This window comes from Budorcas taxicolor, chromosome 5 (genome assembly GCF_023091745.1).
Source record: "Budorcas taxicolor isolate Tak-1 chromosome 5, Takin1.1, whole genome shotgun sequence".
NCBI lineage: Eukaryota > Metazoa > Chordata > Mammalia > Artiodactyla > Bovidae > Budorcas > Budorcas taxicolor.
This window is the reverse complement of record NC_068914.1, coordinates 160,011,118-160,028,934: the sequence shown is the minus strand read 5'-3', so window position 1 is coordinate 160,028,934 and position 17,817 is coordinate 160,011,118. Positions and strand designations below refer to the sequence as shown.

The 17,817-nt window shown below is 64.4% G+C and overlaps 1 protein-coding gene across 2 annotated transcripts in view; it reads right to left on the bottom strand.

Moving 5' to 3' along the window:
• Positions 1-16,332: 16,332 nt before the first annotated feature.
• Positions 16,333-17,817, bottom strand: part of LOC128048431 (uncharacterized) — a 61,055-nt gene continuing 59,570 nt past the window's right edge. For both annotated transcript variants that reach the window (XR_008199394.1, XM_052640819.1), the window contains exon 5: positions 16,333-16,747. Coding sequence is in view for 1 of the 2 variants with exons in the window: in XM_052640819.1 (XP_052496779.1) it covers positions 16,711-16,747 (37 nt within the window). In the remaining variant the exon portion in view is untranslated. The remainder of the gene's footprint in view (positions 16,748-17,817) is intronic.

Here is a 17,817-nt window from a genome sequence, read left to right as displayed (position 1 = left end):
AAGTCGTGGGGCACGGGCTTAGTCGCTCTGCAGCACGTGGGACCTCCCCCGATCACAAATCGAACCCGTGTCTCTGGCATCGGCTGGCAGGTTCGTTGCCACTGAGCCACCAGGGAAGCCCCGGTCAGGAGTCTTGGGGCTGGCGCCAGCTCGGGGTAAGAAAATGGCCGTCAGGGATACGTGGGTGGCTGGGGGCAGCTGGCCTGGGCTGGCTACTTCGCTCCCGGCCCTCAGCACCGAGTGAGTGAGCGGCTCTGCGGGAGACTGGAGGCCGTGCCGCAGGGAGGACCCCGTCGGGGGTGAGCAGGTGGGCGCCCCTGGGCCTCTGCCCAGCCTGGCTTGCGTATCAAGGCTGAACCTTCTGCTGCCCACCCTGCCCCCCTCACCAGACAGGGCACTCACTCAGTCGTGGCCTGGAGGGTGGCTGTGCCACGCTGCCCCTGGGTCCCTGGGGGACCCTGGTGAAGGTGCCCATCTGCAGCGAACTGCTCGCCCTGGCTGGGAGCAGGCTGGGCGGCAGGCCCAGGGCCCAGGGCCCAGGTCACGCAGGGCAGCTCAGGCTGTGGGTGAGACAGGCCACCAGGCCCCCATGGGCTGCAGGACTCTTGGTTCCTGGCCTGAAGAATGGGCGGACATGAGCAGTGCCCACCTGGTGGCTGCCAGAGGTGCCCTGGGGGTCCCATGGAGCCTCGAGTGGCCAGAGAGAAGCAGGACAACCAGCACCGTGCCTCCCCTGCCCTCCCAGAGGTTATGGCCAGGACCACGCTGGCCTGGCCTCCAGGGCGCTGCTCCCTGGCCCCTGGCCACCGCGCTGGGCTGAGCACTCTGACAGGCTCAGGGGCACAGACGGGAAGTTCCCATATCCTCCACAGGTCAAGGTCACTCACTGCAAGGGCCCTCACGAAGCCCGTGTCCTCCCGGCACTGATCTCAGTGTCGGTCCCAGGAGCGGCAGCTCGGCTCTGCCCGCCAAGCCACTGCCGCCCCCCACCCCTGCGGGGCCGGCTCCACCCCGGCCAGGGAGCACACACAGCTGGGCTCGCTGAGCTGTGACTCACTGCTGGGGAAGGGGGGGCAGCTTCCCATGACACAGGGGTGGGGCGGGCAAGGCCTGGCCTTCTCCTCCTTTGCGGTGGAGCCAGCTGGAGGAGCGGGGCACGTGGAGGAAAGCAGTCCGCAGAAACAGGGGCCGAGCCCCGGGGATGCCCTTTGAACCAGCCCTGCCTGGCGCTGGTCCAGTTCTTGGATTTTTCCTTACATAAGGCAGTAAGTCCGTCTCTAGGCCTAAGCTGGTTTGGCGTGGGTTTCTGTCACCTGCAACTAAATCTTCCGGATTAATTCTGAGACTGACTCTAGAAAGGACCTACCGTTTTGGACATAAGGGGCCCCGGCTTCCACAGGGAGTCCGTGGCCCTTCCACCCCAGCAGCATATCACACGGCAACTCCCACAGGCCCCCACAGCACACAGCACACATACACAGCAAGGCCCCTACACGTGGGCCTTCCGACTGTGAACATGTGTCTGTGCACACACTTCCGTCCTGCGTGAGGGAAATGGCAGCTCGCCCTCCGTCTCCTGTTGCTAACAGCCCTTCAGCTCCACCGTCTCCCACCTCCTCTCCCTGCTCTGGTCAGGAGCTCCTTTTGCCTGCTCGCTTGATGCCAGTCCCTGTATGCCAGCTGTTGTGCGGGACTACTGTACTTTTCAGGGTACTGCACTATGAGATTAAAAGCTTTTTTAATTTTGTTTTTATGTCTGATTTGTGTGAAAAGTACTATAAACCTATTACAGTAGAGTATTCTGAGTAGAGTATTCTGAAGTACGAAAGGGCAGCTCACTCCAGTGTTCTTGCCGGGATGACCCCATGGACGGAGGAGCCTGGCGGGCTACAGCTCATGGGATCTCAAAGAGTCGGACACGACTGAGTGACCGAGCATGCTCACACACGGCACAGTCCTGTACACCTGCTTGTGTTAGTGGGGTAGCTAAGCTAACTTTGTTGGACTTTCAAGCCAGCTGGACTCAGAACGGAACTTGTTTGTATATGGGAGATTACTGCACAGTCAGAGTGTGAACGAGGGGGATTCTCATTCCTGTCCCTACTTTGTAGCTGGCAAACTCCTATTCATCCTACAAAACCCCACTCAGGACTTATCTGAACCAGGAAGCTCTCTGTGAACTCTCACCCCGCTGACCCACCTCTGCTCTGTGGCTCTCCCTCCTTCCCTGTGCCTCCAAGGCCCTCAGCATTGTCCCTTTAATCCTCAAGCACAGCGAGTGCCTGTTCCGAGCCTGTCTCCCAGCTGGAAAGGACTGAATGAAGGATAATTTGGAGGGCTGTACCCCCAGGTGGGTCCCTCAAGGTGACGCACACTCTGTTCTGGCTGATCTGCAGCTGGAGCTGCCCTGGACCCTGAACCTCTCCCCCTCCACCGTCAGCTATCCACAGCTGCTCGAGGATGCCTGGTTCAGGTGTGGAGGCTGCCAGGAAGGTTCCCTGGAGGGGAAAGAGGCTGGACTCCTGCCTCCAGGACTGGTTGGTGGAGGCAAGGCTGGGCATGCCGGGGTTTGTGCAAGCCTGCCTGGGCCCGGGGTGCTCCTGAATGGGTGTGTTCCAGGCCCTGGGGGCCTCAGGCAGGCTTCTCACTGAGATGGATGGAAAAAAGTAACACCTTCAGGAGGGTCAAATGACAAGATGGTGCCAGGCATCCACGGCTGGTGATTAACAGAAGCTGGGGTGGGGGCCATGACGGAGGCCCAGGGGAGGTGATGGGGCCAAGCGGCAGCAGGAGGGGCATCCCAGGCCGAGGCCCACCGTGAGAAGGGCTGTGCCGTGCGCTCTGGGGGGCAATGGCCTCCTGTGGCTGGAGGCAGGCTGGTAGGGGAGGGTTGCTCCTGTCGGGAGTGAGCCTTCCAGAGCAGGGGGAGACCAAGACAAGGCTGTGAACCAGGCAGGGAAGGACTGGGGAATGTCTGGCCCCAGCAGTTTGCTCTCTCTGGGTGGCTGGTCCTGTGCTGGGTTTGACAGTGGCCTGACCTTCGCCTGTTCAAGACCAACTTGTTCAGGCCAGTGAGGCTGCACAGCCTATAGCCTCCCAGACAAGGCTGCCCATTAAGCACAAATCTCAACTGAAATGGCCAAGCCCACCGGGCCTGGCCCGACTCCCAGCCTGCTCCCTTGGGGCCAGGCCAGCAGCTGCCCACGTCCTCTGCCAAAGGGGCAATCTCACTCGCTGGGCCGCCTGTCTCTCACTGGGTTGTGGGTCAGCCAGACTAAAGAGCCTGTGGCTTCCAGGCCCACGTGTACCCGGCTCCTATCAGCTGCCAGGGGTGGCACCTGCCCACAGCCCAGGGGTGGTACCTGCCCACTTGTCAGCGCTGTTTCCATGCTCCTTGCCCACCTGGCCAGGAGTCTGTCCTGTGAGCTCAGAGCTTTAGGCGGGGAAACTCCCTGTGGCTGAGTGATACCCCCAGGTCTCTCTTGGGGGTGGGACTCCCTGAGGATCCAGGAGGGTGGTGACTGCCCCAGGGCCACTGAGCAGGGACCACGCTGATAAAACAGTGTTGACAGTCCACCATCCCTGTGACTGGGCTCACAGGGTGCAGAGGGGGTTGAGGAAGGCCCCTGTCCTTAGGGGACATGCCGTGTGACCTCGAACATGTGTGATGCACAGGGATGGGACACCTGACTCAGCTCCTGTGGTGGGATCAGACGAGACCACCACTCCCCACCCCACCGGGCAAGTGGTGGGCAGCAAGGCTTTCACCTTGGGTCTTCTGTAGCCTAACCCCTGCTACATGTGACCGCGTGGCCTCGGCCACACAGCCTTCTGTGGCCTGGCACAGGCGGCACCCTCCACTTTAGAGGGCTGCCCTGCTGGGGATCCCCCACTTGCAGATGCTAGCCCATAGCAGGTGGCCGGGGCAGAGGGGAAGGGATGCCGTGGTTCTTTTCTGTTTTGCAGATGGGGAAACTGAGGCTCAGAGAAGCAGAAGTGTGGGCTCCCGTGACAGAGCTGAGGGCAAGGGCAGACAGACGCCGGGTCGGACCCCAGCCCAGGGCTTGGACACAGGCACAGCTGTCCTCCCGGTGGCAGGATGGGGGGCTGTCCTCCACCTCCCCACGGCCAATGGAGCAAGATATTCACCCAGGGGGTGTGAGGGGAGAAGAGGCCTGGCCTTCTGCGGGGGCGGCTGGCCTGAGGCAGAACCCATCTGCCCTTCTTCTCCCTTGGTCTGGATCCTGCAGGCTGCCCGGGATAGGAAGTGGGTGTTGGGGGCTTGCGGGGCAAGCGTCTGCAGGACCACCCCTCTTCCCCAGCCAGACCTGCGCTATTTGTCGGATGCGGGACGCCACCTGGTGGACACCTCAGGCCTCGCCCATCCCACGTCGTCATCTAGTCACTAAGTCGTGTCTGAATCTCTGGGACCCCGTGGACTGCGGCCCGCCAGGCTCCTCTGTCCATAGGATTCTCCAGGACAGAATACTAGAGTGGGTAGCCATTTCCTTCTCCAGGGGATCTTCCCAACCCAGGGATCGAACCCAGGTCTCCCGCATTGAAGGCAGATTCTTTGCCACCAGATTCTGAGCCACCCGGGAAGCCCCCAGGCTCCTCTGTCCGTAGGATTCTCCAGGCAGTACTGGAGTAGGTTGCCATGCCCTCCTCCTGGGGATCTTCCTGACCCAGGGATCGAACCAGGCTCCTGCGCTGCAGGCGGGTTCTTGACGGACTGAGCTAGGAGGGAAACCCATCCCACATAGCTGAAAAAACAGCGGGGACCTTCAAGCTCATGCTCCCTCATGTAAGAACCGACTTGCTGGAAAAGACCCTGATGCTGGGAAAGACCGAGGGCAGGAGGAGAAGGGGCGACAAAGGATGACATGGTGGATGGCATTGCCGACTCAGTGGACGTGCGTTTGAGTTAACTCCGGGAGATGCTGATGGACAAGGAAGCCTGGTGTGCTGCAGTCCACGGGGTTGAAAGGGTCAGACACGACTGACTGAACGACAGACGTCATGCACATGGGGGAACAGGGGCTCACGGGGGCCAGGAGCTCTGTGGGCCCCTCAGGGAGGCAGGGCTCCGGACACAGGTCCAGTGGTCACGGCTCTCCGGTTGTGCTCAGGGCAACATATGTACGAAAGTCGCTCAGTCATGTCTCTTTGTGACTCCATGGGCTGGAACCCGCCAGGCTTCTCTGTCCATGGGATTCTCCAGGCAAGAGTACTGGAATGCGTAACCGTTCCCTTCTCTGGGGGATCTTTGCAACCCAGGGATCAAACCCACATTGCAGGCAGATTCTTTACCAACTGAGCCACCGGGGAAGCCCTGGTTGTGCTCAGGGCTAAAGTGGCTTTATACACGTGGGGACCCAGGCCCATGATGGCAGAGACTTAAGTTACGGTTGGGCTTGTGCAACCCCTGCCAGGGGTCAAGTCTGTCTGCCCTGGTCAAGTGAGAACCCTCCCTGCTGTGGTTATCACCCTTCTCAGGCCCCATTGCTGGCTGAGATCTTGGGGGAACACCCCCTAGCTCGTGGCCACACCCCCTAGCTCGTGGCCACACCCCCTAGCTCGTGGCCACACCCCCTAGCTCGTGGCCACACCCCTAGCTCGTGGCCACACCCCCTAGCTCGTGGCCACACCCCCTAGCTCGTGGCCACACCCCTAGCTCGTGGCCACACCCACAGCTCGGTGCCACACCCCCACTCGTGGCCACACCCCCTAGCTCGTGGCCACACCCCCTAGCTCGTGGCCACACCCCCCAGCTCGTGGCCACAGCCCCCAGCTCGTGGCCACAGCCCCCAGCTCGTGGCCACAGCCCCCAGCTCGTGGCCACAGCCCCTAGCTCGTGGCCGTGGGTGGATGGGACTGGCTTGGCCAGATCCTGAGGCTCACCAGGCGTGGTCCCCTGCCTGCCTAGCTCCTCAGTGGCTGCCCAGACTCCATCAGGACCAGGTCCCTCCCTGAGAACAGAGCACTAGGATCATCAGTTCCTGTCCTGCCTTGGCAACCCTTCTCAGGGCTCACTGCCCAGCTCAATCCTGTTCTGGGACCCGGTGGGCCTGGGGTCCTTGGGGACCCTCGTCTGTCCCCCACCCCGCCCCTCACTGTTCCCGCGGGAGCATAGTATGAGGAGCGCTCCCTGACCCTGAGGGCCCAGGAAGCCCAGGAGTCTCTCTCAGGTGCCCCTGGGCAGGGTGTGTAGAGCCGGTGGGGCACAGGGGCTGGGCTGGCCGCACAGGCCTGACTTCCTGCAGGGCAGACCTCCAGCCCATGTGGTCCCCAAGGTCAGTCCCTGGAGCATGTCCAAAACCTCATGCTCCGGGTCCTAACAGGCTTCCAGTTCGGGTTGGGCCTGGCTCTTCTGTTTGAGTAGCTGTTCGCCCGTCAAGCTGGAGAGGCCTGGGCCTCCCTCCCGCCCGCCGTCTCTGCCCTGGTCAAGCCGCTGGTCCCTTTGGTGTCGCCTCCTGATGTGTCTCACAGCTGCCACTCCAGTGCTCTCCTAGTCACCACCACGGGCCGGGCACAGCTGCTCCAGCCTGAGCCCAGGGGCCACCAGTCCTCTCCCCTCAGCGAGGGACCTCTGGCAAATGCAGAGCTACCAGGCCACGCTCCTGTCCCGTGGGACAGCCGCTGGTGTGGCTCGACCAGTGAGGCGCTGTGGTCAGGCCTGTCTGGGAAACGGTGAGGTAAACCAAGTCCGAGAGGTCTGTCTCCTCTCTGCAGGCCTTGTCAGAGCCTTTCATGGGCTCACCTCAGTGCAACTCCAAGAGAGGAGACTGGGAGCAGCAGCTCTGAGCTCAAGAGCATCTCAAGGCCTTTACAAGGGACAGCCAACCCCCTCCCCCTCAGCCTGGGTCCTTAGGGCCCCAGGGACCGCCCGCCTGCCCCCTGCCTTTCCTGCCAGTCTCCCTCATGGCACGGGGCTCCACTCCACCAGACTCTGTGCTCACTCCAACTTGTTTGTCCTTTCAGGGGGCATTTATTACACACCCACTGTGCACCTCCAGGCGGGCTTCCCCCGGAGGATCAGCGATAGAGAACCCACCTGCAATACAGGAGATGCAGGTTCGATCCCTGTGTCAGGAAGATGCCCTGGAGAAGGAAATGGCAACCCACTCCAGGACACTTGGCCTGGAGAATCCCATGGACAGAGGAGCCCAGCAGGCTACAAGGGGTTGCAAGGAGCTGGACGTGACCGAGAGACTAGACACAACGTGCACCCAGCACTAGACCAGGTGCTGGGGATAATGCAAGGACCAGATGACACAGGTCCCTGGAGCTCAGCCTCGTGGGGCGGGGGTCGGCCCACACACAGCTAGATAAGGAGCACGGTAGGGGCAGGTAGAGCTTAGAGCTTCAGGGAGCGGCCCAGGGACGTCAGCTGGGTCTGGCAGTCCTCCCATGGACATGAACAGTTTCACGGAACACCAACACCCCCGGGGTGGTCCCGGACACAGACAGCAGCGTAGACCTCGTCCAGGCCACAGAAATGTTCGGACCTCCCCGTTCCCAGCTGCGGGAGTGACGGCTGCTTCCGGGGTGAATTACAGTCCCCGCCCTCTCCTGTCGCGGCCACACCCCTTCCCGAGAGCAGCCAATTGGAAGCGAGCTGGCCTCCTCAGGCCCCGCCCAGCAACCCGGGCACCAGGTGAGAAGCCGCGTGACTCTGCCTTGTGGCCGAGACCAGTGAACCTCTTGGTCCACCGCGGGGAAGCCCCGATTTGCTTTGACAGCTCAGTGGAGACAAGACAAATGGGTAGTGGGGAGAGAAAACGGAGACACGGGGGGCGAGTGTGGGCGCTGTTGGCCCGGGTGGGTGCCGGGGAAGGCCTGGGGTGTCTGGGGGAGGGAGGCTGTGGGGCGCCCCATGCCCCGAGCAGCGCTGGACTCTCACCGCCTCATCTCGCGGGGTCTGCCTGCTCCGCCCACCTGGCCGGTGTTTGTGGCCCAGGGACCCCCCAGTACCTGCAAGGGCCGCTCTGCTTGTCGTCAGTTTGGGTGAGGAGATGGCTTCAGAGAGGGCCTGGGTCACACAGCTGGGGTGTGGCTGAGACGGTGAGGGTGAAGCCCCTCTGCGGGGTGGTCTCCTGAACCTGTGTTCCTTCTGCCACACCCTGGGCCCCCTCCCTGGCAGCATGGGCTGCTGGGCTGAATGCCTATGGGCCAGGGGGCTGGCAGAGGGCTGGCAGAGGGCTGGCTGACTCCTTGGTGCCAGGCACTGCCTGCCCCTGGGGTGCCTCCATCTGCGGGTGACCACGGACCCCCTGGAGGGTGCCTCCCCCATACCCAGTCCCACCAGGGCTCCTGTGGACCTCTGCCCCAGCCTCAGTCCCAAACCCTGGGTGGTGGGCCATCTGGCTGGACCCTCAGGTGCTGGGTCCCTGGGCCCCTGGTGACCCCCAGCAGACTTCCTCACTCCTGGAACGATCCTGCCCCCACCTGCCTCCACACTCCGGGGGGGCTGTGCCTGCTCCGACCTGCGGGGAAGCCTCCTGCGGGTACCTCTTCCTCCCGCAAGGACCCCCACCCCCTAGACTGGCTCCACCACCCTTCCTCCTCCACGCCTGCCCTTCAGGGGGTGCCTGTCCTCCACCCCCCAGCCCCACACCCTGAACCCCCCCCCAGCCCCATACCCTGAACCCCCGCATAGAGATGCCTTCACGCACCCCCTTCCTCCCTGTCCTCAGTCCCCTCATCCTGCCTCTCTGTCCACCCCCAGGCCTTCACCTCTCTCCACCAGCTGCTGCCTGGGCCCCGATGCCTTCAGGCCACAGGCCAGCTGCTCGGGCCTCCCTGCGGTGCGTGGGGGACGAAACGTCCACACGAGCTGGGGGCCATGGACTTCTCCGCTGCCCCAGGAGGGGGGTGGGAGAGGGAGTGCTGGGGGAGGCCCCATGATGTGGGGGCAGGGAGTGGAGGAGGGGGAGGAGAGGGGTCAAGGAGGGGGTGAAGTCCTCTCCAGGATGGGCTACCCTTCGTGTTGGCTCCCCGGAGACCTCAGCGGTCAGCACGCCTTGCTCACCACGCTGCGCTGCCCTGCCCGCCTGGGGCTTGGCTGCGGAATTGACACCCAGGATTTGGGAAGAAGGCAGAGCGCTGGGGTCCAGGCCCACCAGGAACAGGCCCCACCACCTTTAACCCCGGGTCAAGCCCGCAGGGAGAGGGCGTCACTTCCTTCTGAGGGGCCAGGTGTCCGGTGGTAGGCGGCCACTTTGCTCTTGTTAAAGTGGACCTGTGTGTGTGAGGCAGATGGCACAGGACCTTGGGCACGCCCTGGGCCGGGTCTGCTTCCCTGGCCACAGGGAAGGGAGTCCAGAACTCCAGCCGCCCCTTCTCTGCAGTCCCATCCCCTCACCAAGGGCAGGAGGACACCCCGGGGGGCAGGACAGCTGCAGGCCCGCCTGGGGTGCACAGGCCTGGTTGTGACTCCAGCTCTGTCCTGGCCCCCAGTGTGGCCTGGGGACGGTCACTGAGTTTCTCTGAGCATCAGTGTCCACACCCATGAAATGGGCTCAGGACTGCAGCCACCTGCCTAAGGACCAGAGACATCGCCCCGGCACATGGTGTCCCCAGTGGGGGCTGACTCGGGAGTATTTACACCAGTGGCTGGAGCCTTCCACTCCCTTCCCTGGGAGAGTGACCCCTGCCATGGAGACCTGGTCGCCATGGAGATGCGCAGGAGCTGGGGCTGTCTTTGCAGCAGACAACCTAAAAGGTCCTGGGGCCTTGAGGCCAGAGGCACTTGGTGCTGTCAGGGCAGATGAACTTGGGCCACCAAGCAGGAAGCCAGGTAGAAGGCAGCCTTGGGTTCAAGAACCGCTGAGACTGCGGTGGGATTGCAGGCCCTTGAGCAGACCAGGCCTGAAGGCCCTCTCCTCCTGGCCCATCTCAGACCTCCAGATGTCCAGGCTCTAACATGTAACTGTAGCTGGTGCCAACCCCTCCTCTTCTGGAGAGCTCAGCCCCTTACCCAACTGACGCGGGGACTCCCGTAGGCCCCCAGCCCCCCGAAAGCCCACCCTGGACCCTCAGACCCTGCCTGATCCGGAAGGTACAACACGGCAGAAACCCATCTCTGCTAAATGACACGGATGGGTGTGAAGTTTCTCCAGGCCGCCCTGGTCCTACAGCAAGAGCCAGACCCTGCCCTCCCCTCTCAGTCTGGCGTCTGCGGCCTCCACGTCAGGCCCCTCTGCCGGGGCCGCCCCCATCGTGGGGTCTCCATCCTCCTAGGCACAGGGACTGCCTCCCTTCCTGCATAAAGTGTGGCCTCAGGCCCGCAGGCAGTGCCTGGAGACAGGTGACAGATATAGCAGGCAGCCCTGCCCCTCACTGGGGTGCTGCAGGTGTGGCCGTGAGGAGAGGGCGCCGATGGGGGGCAGGACACTGCCAGCTGGGTCACCTGGGGCCATGCAGGGGGCCACCCTGCCCGGGGCGTGGGGGAGTGGCAAGGGGTGGGGCGGTGAATGCTGCCCAGTCATTCGTCCACAGGAAGCTCTCCTGGGGCCCTCCCCCCTGGGCTGACCTTGAACCCCAGGCTTCTGGCCCCGGGTGGGGTCAGCCCCTTCCACGGCCGCCGCGGTGGAGGGTCCTGGCCGGCCGCTATGGCCTTCTCCCGCCACACGGTGTCGCTGTCGGGGACGCTCAGTGCGATGGCAGGGGCCGCCCCTTGGGGCCCAGCCAGGCCCGCCCTCTGGCCAGCAGGGGAAGGGGGGACCGAGGGGGTTGAGAGCAGGGCTGGGCCCAGGGGCAGGGAGGGGGCCGGGCCACGGAGCTGAAGGAGGTGCTCAGCCTCTCAGGGCGGAGGCCACGCTCGCAGGCAGGGCCCAGGCTGGCTGGGAGGGTGGCGGTCGGTGTTGGGGGGGGGGGGGCGGTGCTTCCTCCTTAAACATGATTACAGAACACATCTTAGGACCTGGCGGCATAAAGACGCATGTACTCCAAGGTGGTTTCATTGCTATGGATGCCATGTGTTGAATAGTACGTATTATTATACCCAGTCATGACATGTATCGTGTTACTACGTGTAATATATAGCCAGTATCATTGTATTCCTTTTTCCTTCAAATTTTAAACAGAGTTGAAGTGAGACTTTCTGTTGTCACGAACAGTATGTGGGCCTTGGTGCTGTGCCCGCCCTGCCGATGGACAGACTAGCCCTGTGGCCCTGAGTGTCCCCTGAGACGCTGGACCCTTGTCAGCTCACCTGAGTCACCTCAGCCCTGGGGGGCGGCCTGGTCACTCCACGCCCACGTGGCCAGGTGGGCCCTCGCTCAGTCCTGGTCTGTAGGGTCTAAACGCTGGGCTGGCTCTGCCATCATCTCTCTCAGGGGGTCCAAGGTCAGCGGCGGCCCCTGTGAACCTTAAGGCCCATGGTCTCTCAAAGGCCCCCCACCTTGGACACCCCAGAAGCCCAAGTCCCTCTGGTGAGTCGCCTCCCAGGAAGGGCAGGAGTGCGCAGACCTCTCCCCGGCGGGACACAGCCACAGCGGCCCGTAACAGCAGGCAGAGAGGTCTGAGGGAGGCCTGGCTTCTGCACACTTGGGGACAGGGGATCGCCTCCAGGGCTGCGGTCTTCCGCCCTCCCCCAGCACTCACCCACATCTCCGAGCATGGTCCTGGCCTGCCCTGGGGGGCAGGGGGCTGACAGTCTGGGGGCCCCCAGCCTGCTCTCCACCCTGCTCACCTGCTGGCCAGACCCAGGGCCCACGACGGGACAGGAGCCACTCCCTGGTTAGGCAGCAGGTGGCAGCAGGCGCCCAGCTTCGGACCAGGGCTCCGGGCAGGCCCGGCTCCCTCACTCCCAGACCCAGCTCCACTGCCCCAGCTGAGCAGTCTCAACTGCTAGCTCCTTCCATCCATCACACAGCCCCTATGGAGGGGGGTGGGGAAACTGAGGCTTGGTGAGCAGAGCAACTGCCCAGACCTCTGCTCCTGAAGCCTGGCCCTTTCTGCCACCTCCCAGAACCTCCCAAAGTAGCTGCTTTGCCCACCCTGATTTCATCCAGTTTGTTTTGGGATTCAACTGCTTCTGCACATTACTGGTGACTAGATGGTCAGAGAAGGCAATGGCACCCCACTCCAGTACTCTTGCCTGGAACCTCCCATGGACGGAGGAGGCTGGTAGGCTGCAGTCCACGGGGTCACGAAGAGTCGGACACAACTGAGCGACTTCACTTTCACTTTTCACTTTCATGCATTGGAGAAGGAACTGGCAACCCACTCCAGTGTTCTTGCCTGGAGAATCCCAGGGACGGGGGAGCCTGGTGGGCTGCCGTCCATGGGGTCGCACAGAGTCGGACACGACTGACGCGACTCAGCAGCAGCAGCAGGTGGTAGGTACCACCCTCCCCCGTGCCCCTCGGGCACATATTTGGGGCCCTGTTGGTCTCTGGGGTCAGCCAGTTGGTGACAGAGGAGAGGCTGGAAGTCGGTTGGCTGGAAGGTAGAGGACGTTGCAGGGTGAACCAGGTGTCACCTCCTCCAGGAAGCCATCCCCGATTGCAATGTGGGGCCCAGGGCTCTTCGGGCTTTCCTAGCCCCTGGGCTGCTGTCATCATGGTGCTGACCACAACAGGTGGCTGTTGTGTCTGGCCTGCTCCCTGCCAGGCCATGAGCTCTGATGATGATGCTCCATGTCTGCAGGGTCAGACACAGCAAGAACGCCAGGAGGGTATCCACAGTCACGGTCAGCTCAGACAGACATGGGCTCCCGTGGCCAAAGGTGGTGCTGAGCTGCAGACATTCAGAGAGGGGCTGTGCACTCAGCACCATGGCAGGCAGGAGGGGCGGGGACGAGTCCAGGTGGGAGCCCAGTGCCCAGAAGGGCAGAGCGGCTTCTCCGAGCAGCTCTGAAGTCTTGCTGTAGGAGTGGGGATGGAGAGACAGGAGGGACAGACAGGGTGTCCAGGGAGCACAAGCAGCCAGATTCTGCTGCTGACCGACCCAGGGTGATGAAGAGGAGGTGGGCAGTGCCTCTCCTCGATGACCCACACAGCCAGCAAGCTGCAAACTCCTACACAGGCATCAAGACCCAGCTCATATGGCCCCTGCTTCAGAAAGCCCTCCCTGCTCCTTGGGGGTCCCTGCTCTGGGTTCCCACCCTGACCCACAGCGCAACCGCAGCTCTGCAAGGGCAGCCAGGCCACAGACAGGTGTCGGGGTGCTGGCCTCACAGGTGTGGCCACGCAGGGCTGGGGGCCTGCAGGACCCAGGCAGGAGGCTCAGGATGGGCGAGGGACTGGGGCTGAGATGGCAGACTGGGGCTGTCATCATGGCTGCAGGGGGGCAGGGGGTCCCTCCACAGCCCCAGGCTGCTGCACTCAGGCTGAGGGGGTGCCAGGCTCAGCCCACCCCCCCCCTCTCCGGGACCCTGGCGGCATCAGGAGCCTCCTCTGGCCTTGTCACAGGGTCCCTGTCCCAGACCCTGCCCAGGATCAGCCTGAGCCTTGTCTGTCCTGCAGCCGGGGGCCCCTGAGCTGTCGTCTGCACTTCCTGTGCCACAGACAGGAGCCAGCCCGCAGGGCGTCATGGGGTGACAGGGGGGCTGCTCCAGCCGTGGGTGCAGGGGTGGGCAGTGGACCCAGGCATGGCAGCCCCTCCCCAAGGGTACTCTGAGTCAAGGCGATGGGTCTCTTCAACACCTGGGCTGGTGGCATGGGGACAGGCCTACAGCAGCCACTGGCAGAGAGCCTGAGACCCCAGCAGAAACTGGGTGGACACTGGGAAGGCAGTCAGACCGGAGATGAACCCCTGACGTTAAGGGCTACTCGGGAAACCGTCCTGAGGGCGCTGGGGACGTCCGGGCTCCAGTCAGGCACTGAGTCTGAGGTGGCATCAGGGGCAGGGCCCTGGACTGTGCTCTGAGTGGCTGACTGGGATCCACACCACCTGCAGGGGGGGCTGTGGGGGCCTCCACCAACCTGGGGGCCCAGGGACGCCTCTGGAGCCCAGGTCCCACAGCTTGTGCTCAAACGGGGTGTGAGATGGGTGGGGGCTGGGGTCCAAGACTGCACCCACCAGGAGGGCCTGAAGGTGGCCGGGATGGCAGACGAGGGTGTGCTGAGCCCCCAGCAGCCTGGAGGTGGCCCCCCACTCAAGCCAGACCCACGCCTGCAACACCAACACGCATGCCCTCCAGCGCCCAGCCCCCGGGCTCCCAGAACGAACAGGGCCGACTCCAGTTCCACGCTGAACAGCTTTATTGAGCTCCGGCTGTGCACGCCACAGCCTCCCGCCTGCCTGCCTGGCCACCCAGTCGCCTGCTGCACGCGGGGCGGACCCTCCGTGGACGTCACTGGGCCCCTCAAGGAAGGCAGTAGGTTGTATAGTTATCTTCCGAGGGGGCAACATCACTACCCTGAAACCACACAACCTACTACCTCACCCCGCCGGCACCCGGGTGTGGGAGGGTCCGCCGTCCCGCCACCTGCCCAGCCCGCGGCCCCCAGAGCCCCGGGCGGGCACCGGGCAGGAGGACCACGCCGACGGCGCCACGGCTCCCCCGCGGCGTCCAGCCCGCCTGCGGGTGCGGGGAGTGGGCACGGGCCCCGTGGGGCCGCCACGGGCTGGAGAATGCGCCTCTCGCTTCCTGCCCACGACAGGGGAGCCCCGGCCCCCCTCCCTCTGCCGACCAGAGGCCTGGCGCTAAGCTGGGCAGTCTGGCCACTGGATGGTAGCTGGCCCTGTGGGCTGCCCCACCCCAGCCGAGTCTCAGCTGGCCCTGGGGCTGCTCCTCCCGGCATGCAGGGCCGGCCGCAGCCCGGACTGGGGGCTGCCCACGAGCCTCATTGAGGGGACGCGGCAAGGGGAAGGCGGCACAGACGGTGTGAGGGGCGGGAAGGGCCGGCTGAGTGCAGCCCTCCTTGGACACCTCACACGGTACTGCCCTCAACCCTCACCTGCCCCGTTTCACAGATAAGGAAGCTGAAGCTCAGAGAGGTTCCGGGACCTGCCCCAGGTCACACAGCACCGCCCCACCCTGCAGAGGCCGCGCCCCTCCCCCGTCTGCGCCCCAACCCAGGGTCCTGGGTGCTGGCCGCTGTCGGTATTACGGCCACTTCAGGAAAGACAGTAGATTGTATAGTTATCCCGTAGCAGGGCGGAGCCCCAAACTATACAACCTACTACCTCACCCCAAAGGGCCGTCAGTCTCGGCGCCCGGGCTGCGCGGGCGCGGCGGCTCCCGGAGGCGCTTCCTGGCGGCGGCGGCGGGGAGCGGCGGGGGCAGGTGCTCTGGGTGGCGCTGGAGGCTGAGGGCCCGGGGCCCTGGCAGGCGGGTCAGCAGGGGCCTGTGCGCCCAGGGAGCTGCCCCGCAGGAGAAGACCGCTGACCAGGAGGGGAGGGGAGGAGGGAGGAGAGGGAGCGGGGACGCAGGTGCAGCGAAGAGGCCCGGGGGGCTCTCAGGAGAGGCTCACAGGCTACGGGACCGCTCCCATCTGGACCGGAGACAGGAGAGGCCGCGGTGTCCCCAGGCGACCTGCGCTGGAGGCGCTGGGAGGAAGGCTGGCGTCTGCCAGAGGCCAACCTGTGCCCAAAGTGGCCAGAGTGCCAGCCACACCCCTCTCTCCCAGCACCACCGCCCGCGATCCCGCCTCCACCCGCTGGACCGGGGGCTCCCCCTCCCCAGCAGCCTGGTCCTGCCATCAGGGTAACCCAGGCTTTCCCGCCGGGCAGAGGCTCTAGAATGTTCCCTCTTTCCAGAAGGGAACCTGGTTCTCAGGGAAGGGTGTCTGGGCTGGAGCCGCAGACACAGGGCCCGGCACCCGAGCCTGAGGCCCACACAGGTCGTGTGACCGTCGCAAGGCCACACCGCCGATGGGTGGCAGGGCAGAGGACAGGTCATTCCTGCCTTCTGCCTGATAACACCTCTGCCTTGTAACTGGTGCCGCTGGATGAGAGCCCCGAGCCGTCAGACACCCCTCACCTACTCCCACAGCCCTCCCTAGCAGGCTGCCTCCTCCAGGCAGGCACCAGGCTGCTCTGTGCCGTGTGGTCTTCCCGGGCCTGGTGAAGCCAGGATCACTGATCCCGTGGGCCCCAGGCAGGGGAAGGGCCTGCCCTCTGGCTCGCCCACTACCGCAGGGGGGTCTCATGCCTAGGCCCAATGAACAGCGCAGCGGCCACTCCCCGAACAACCCTGAGGAGTATGAAGTCAGTGCCAGGGCCCTGGGCCAGGGATGAGGATGCCGGCGCCCATACCGTGCTGTCCACCCAGAGGATGAGCCTGAGGTAGTCACCGGGGCGTGGAGCCGGGAACACCCCAACTCCTGGCTGGCCTGTGGTCACAGCTGTCCTGTCTCTCCTCAAGGCCCCAGAGGGGAATCAGGGTCCCGTCCCACTGTCTCTGCCTGAACTCCCACCGGCAGTCAGGGCCAGGGGGTCCCCAAGGACAGAGCCAGCCCACCTCTAAGGACGGGGGCTGAGGAGAGGGTGGCCAAGGGTCCTCCGTGACGGCTGAGGTCACAGGGCACCACAGACACAGCCCTGACCGTGCCCCTCCCCGTCACAATCCTCCCGCTGGGGTTCCTTGCTTCCCAGCACCAGGACGGCCGGAGGGGCGTGCACAGCAAGCTGTGCTGACCCGTGTCCTGGGACAGTTGCCACACCGAGGCCAGGGTGGGCTGGTGTCCCACAGCACAGGGGCCTCCTGGGGGTCCCGGCTGGGCCCCCCGGCTGGGCTCCCCATGAGGAACGCTGGCCTCAGGCAGACACTCCCATCTCAGCGCCACTTCTTGACCTGTTGGGGTTCAGAAAAAGAGACACAAACGTCAGACCTCGTACCAGAGGTGCAGCCAAGCCTGAGCTCCGGCCACTGCTCCGTGCCTCCTCTCTGGACTCGCCCATCCACCCCCTGCGGATCCCGCATCTCAGTCCAGCCTGTCTCACTGTGGCCCCTCGCCTGGGGACACGCCCCGTGGAGCGGCCTGGAGGGAGCGGGTGCGCTGGTTGCCCTGTGCCCGACGACCCCAGGTGGGGAATGAACAAGACCCGGGCCGCATCCGCGAGTGGCCGGGGCCACTGGTGTCCCGGTGCCAGGCGGCCAGGCCTGCCAGCCTCACTCTGGGGCCTGGATGTTGGGGCGGGGCGGCCAGGGGAGGAGGGATGGGTGCTGCCTCCTGTATGCCAGGCCGTTTGTGGGGCCCAGGAGGAGGAACCAAACTCCCCAATTCACAGAGGAGGCTCCCGACAACAGTTGCAAAGTGAAGCCTCGGACAGTCCCAAGAGTGGCGACACCGGGGAGGGGCACCAGGACCCAGGGTGGGGCCTCAGCCAGGTTCACTCAGCGAATCACGGCCCCAACCTGGCTCTAGCCCGCTCGGCCAACTGGAGGGCCTGAGACGCAGCCCGGGCCACTGGACTCGGAGCCAGACCCATGGGGGTCTGTCCAGCCCTGTCACATGCCAGCCACTGAGACTCGGTGTCCCCGGCCAGGAACAGGGACAGAGGGTCGGCCCCCCAGGCTGCGGGGTGCTGTCCTGCCCCTAGTCCTGCTCCCAGAGGCCCGACGTCCATCAATCACCTGGGCTCACATCTCTGCGCCCCGCCCGGCCAAGCTCCCATCACGTTCCCCTCCAGCCTCCAGAGCAGAAGAGCGCCCTGGGCAGCCCTCCCCACCCTGCCGCGTGCCTCCTGGCCTTTGCCCCATCCTCTCCTGAACCAGGAATGACTACCCCGTTGCCCATGAAGACTCTGCGCTCCCCACACACGTTCCCCTCGCTTACTGCCCATCGGGAGGCCTGAGGGGGGCCTCCCCAGCGAATTCTCACTCTGTCCTGGCTCTGGGACCTGGCCTGGCCCTCCTGGGCC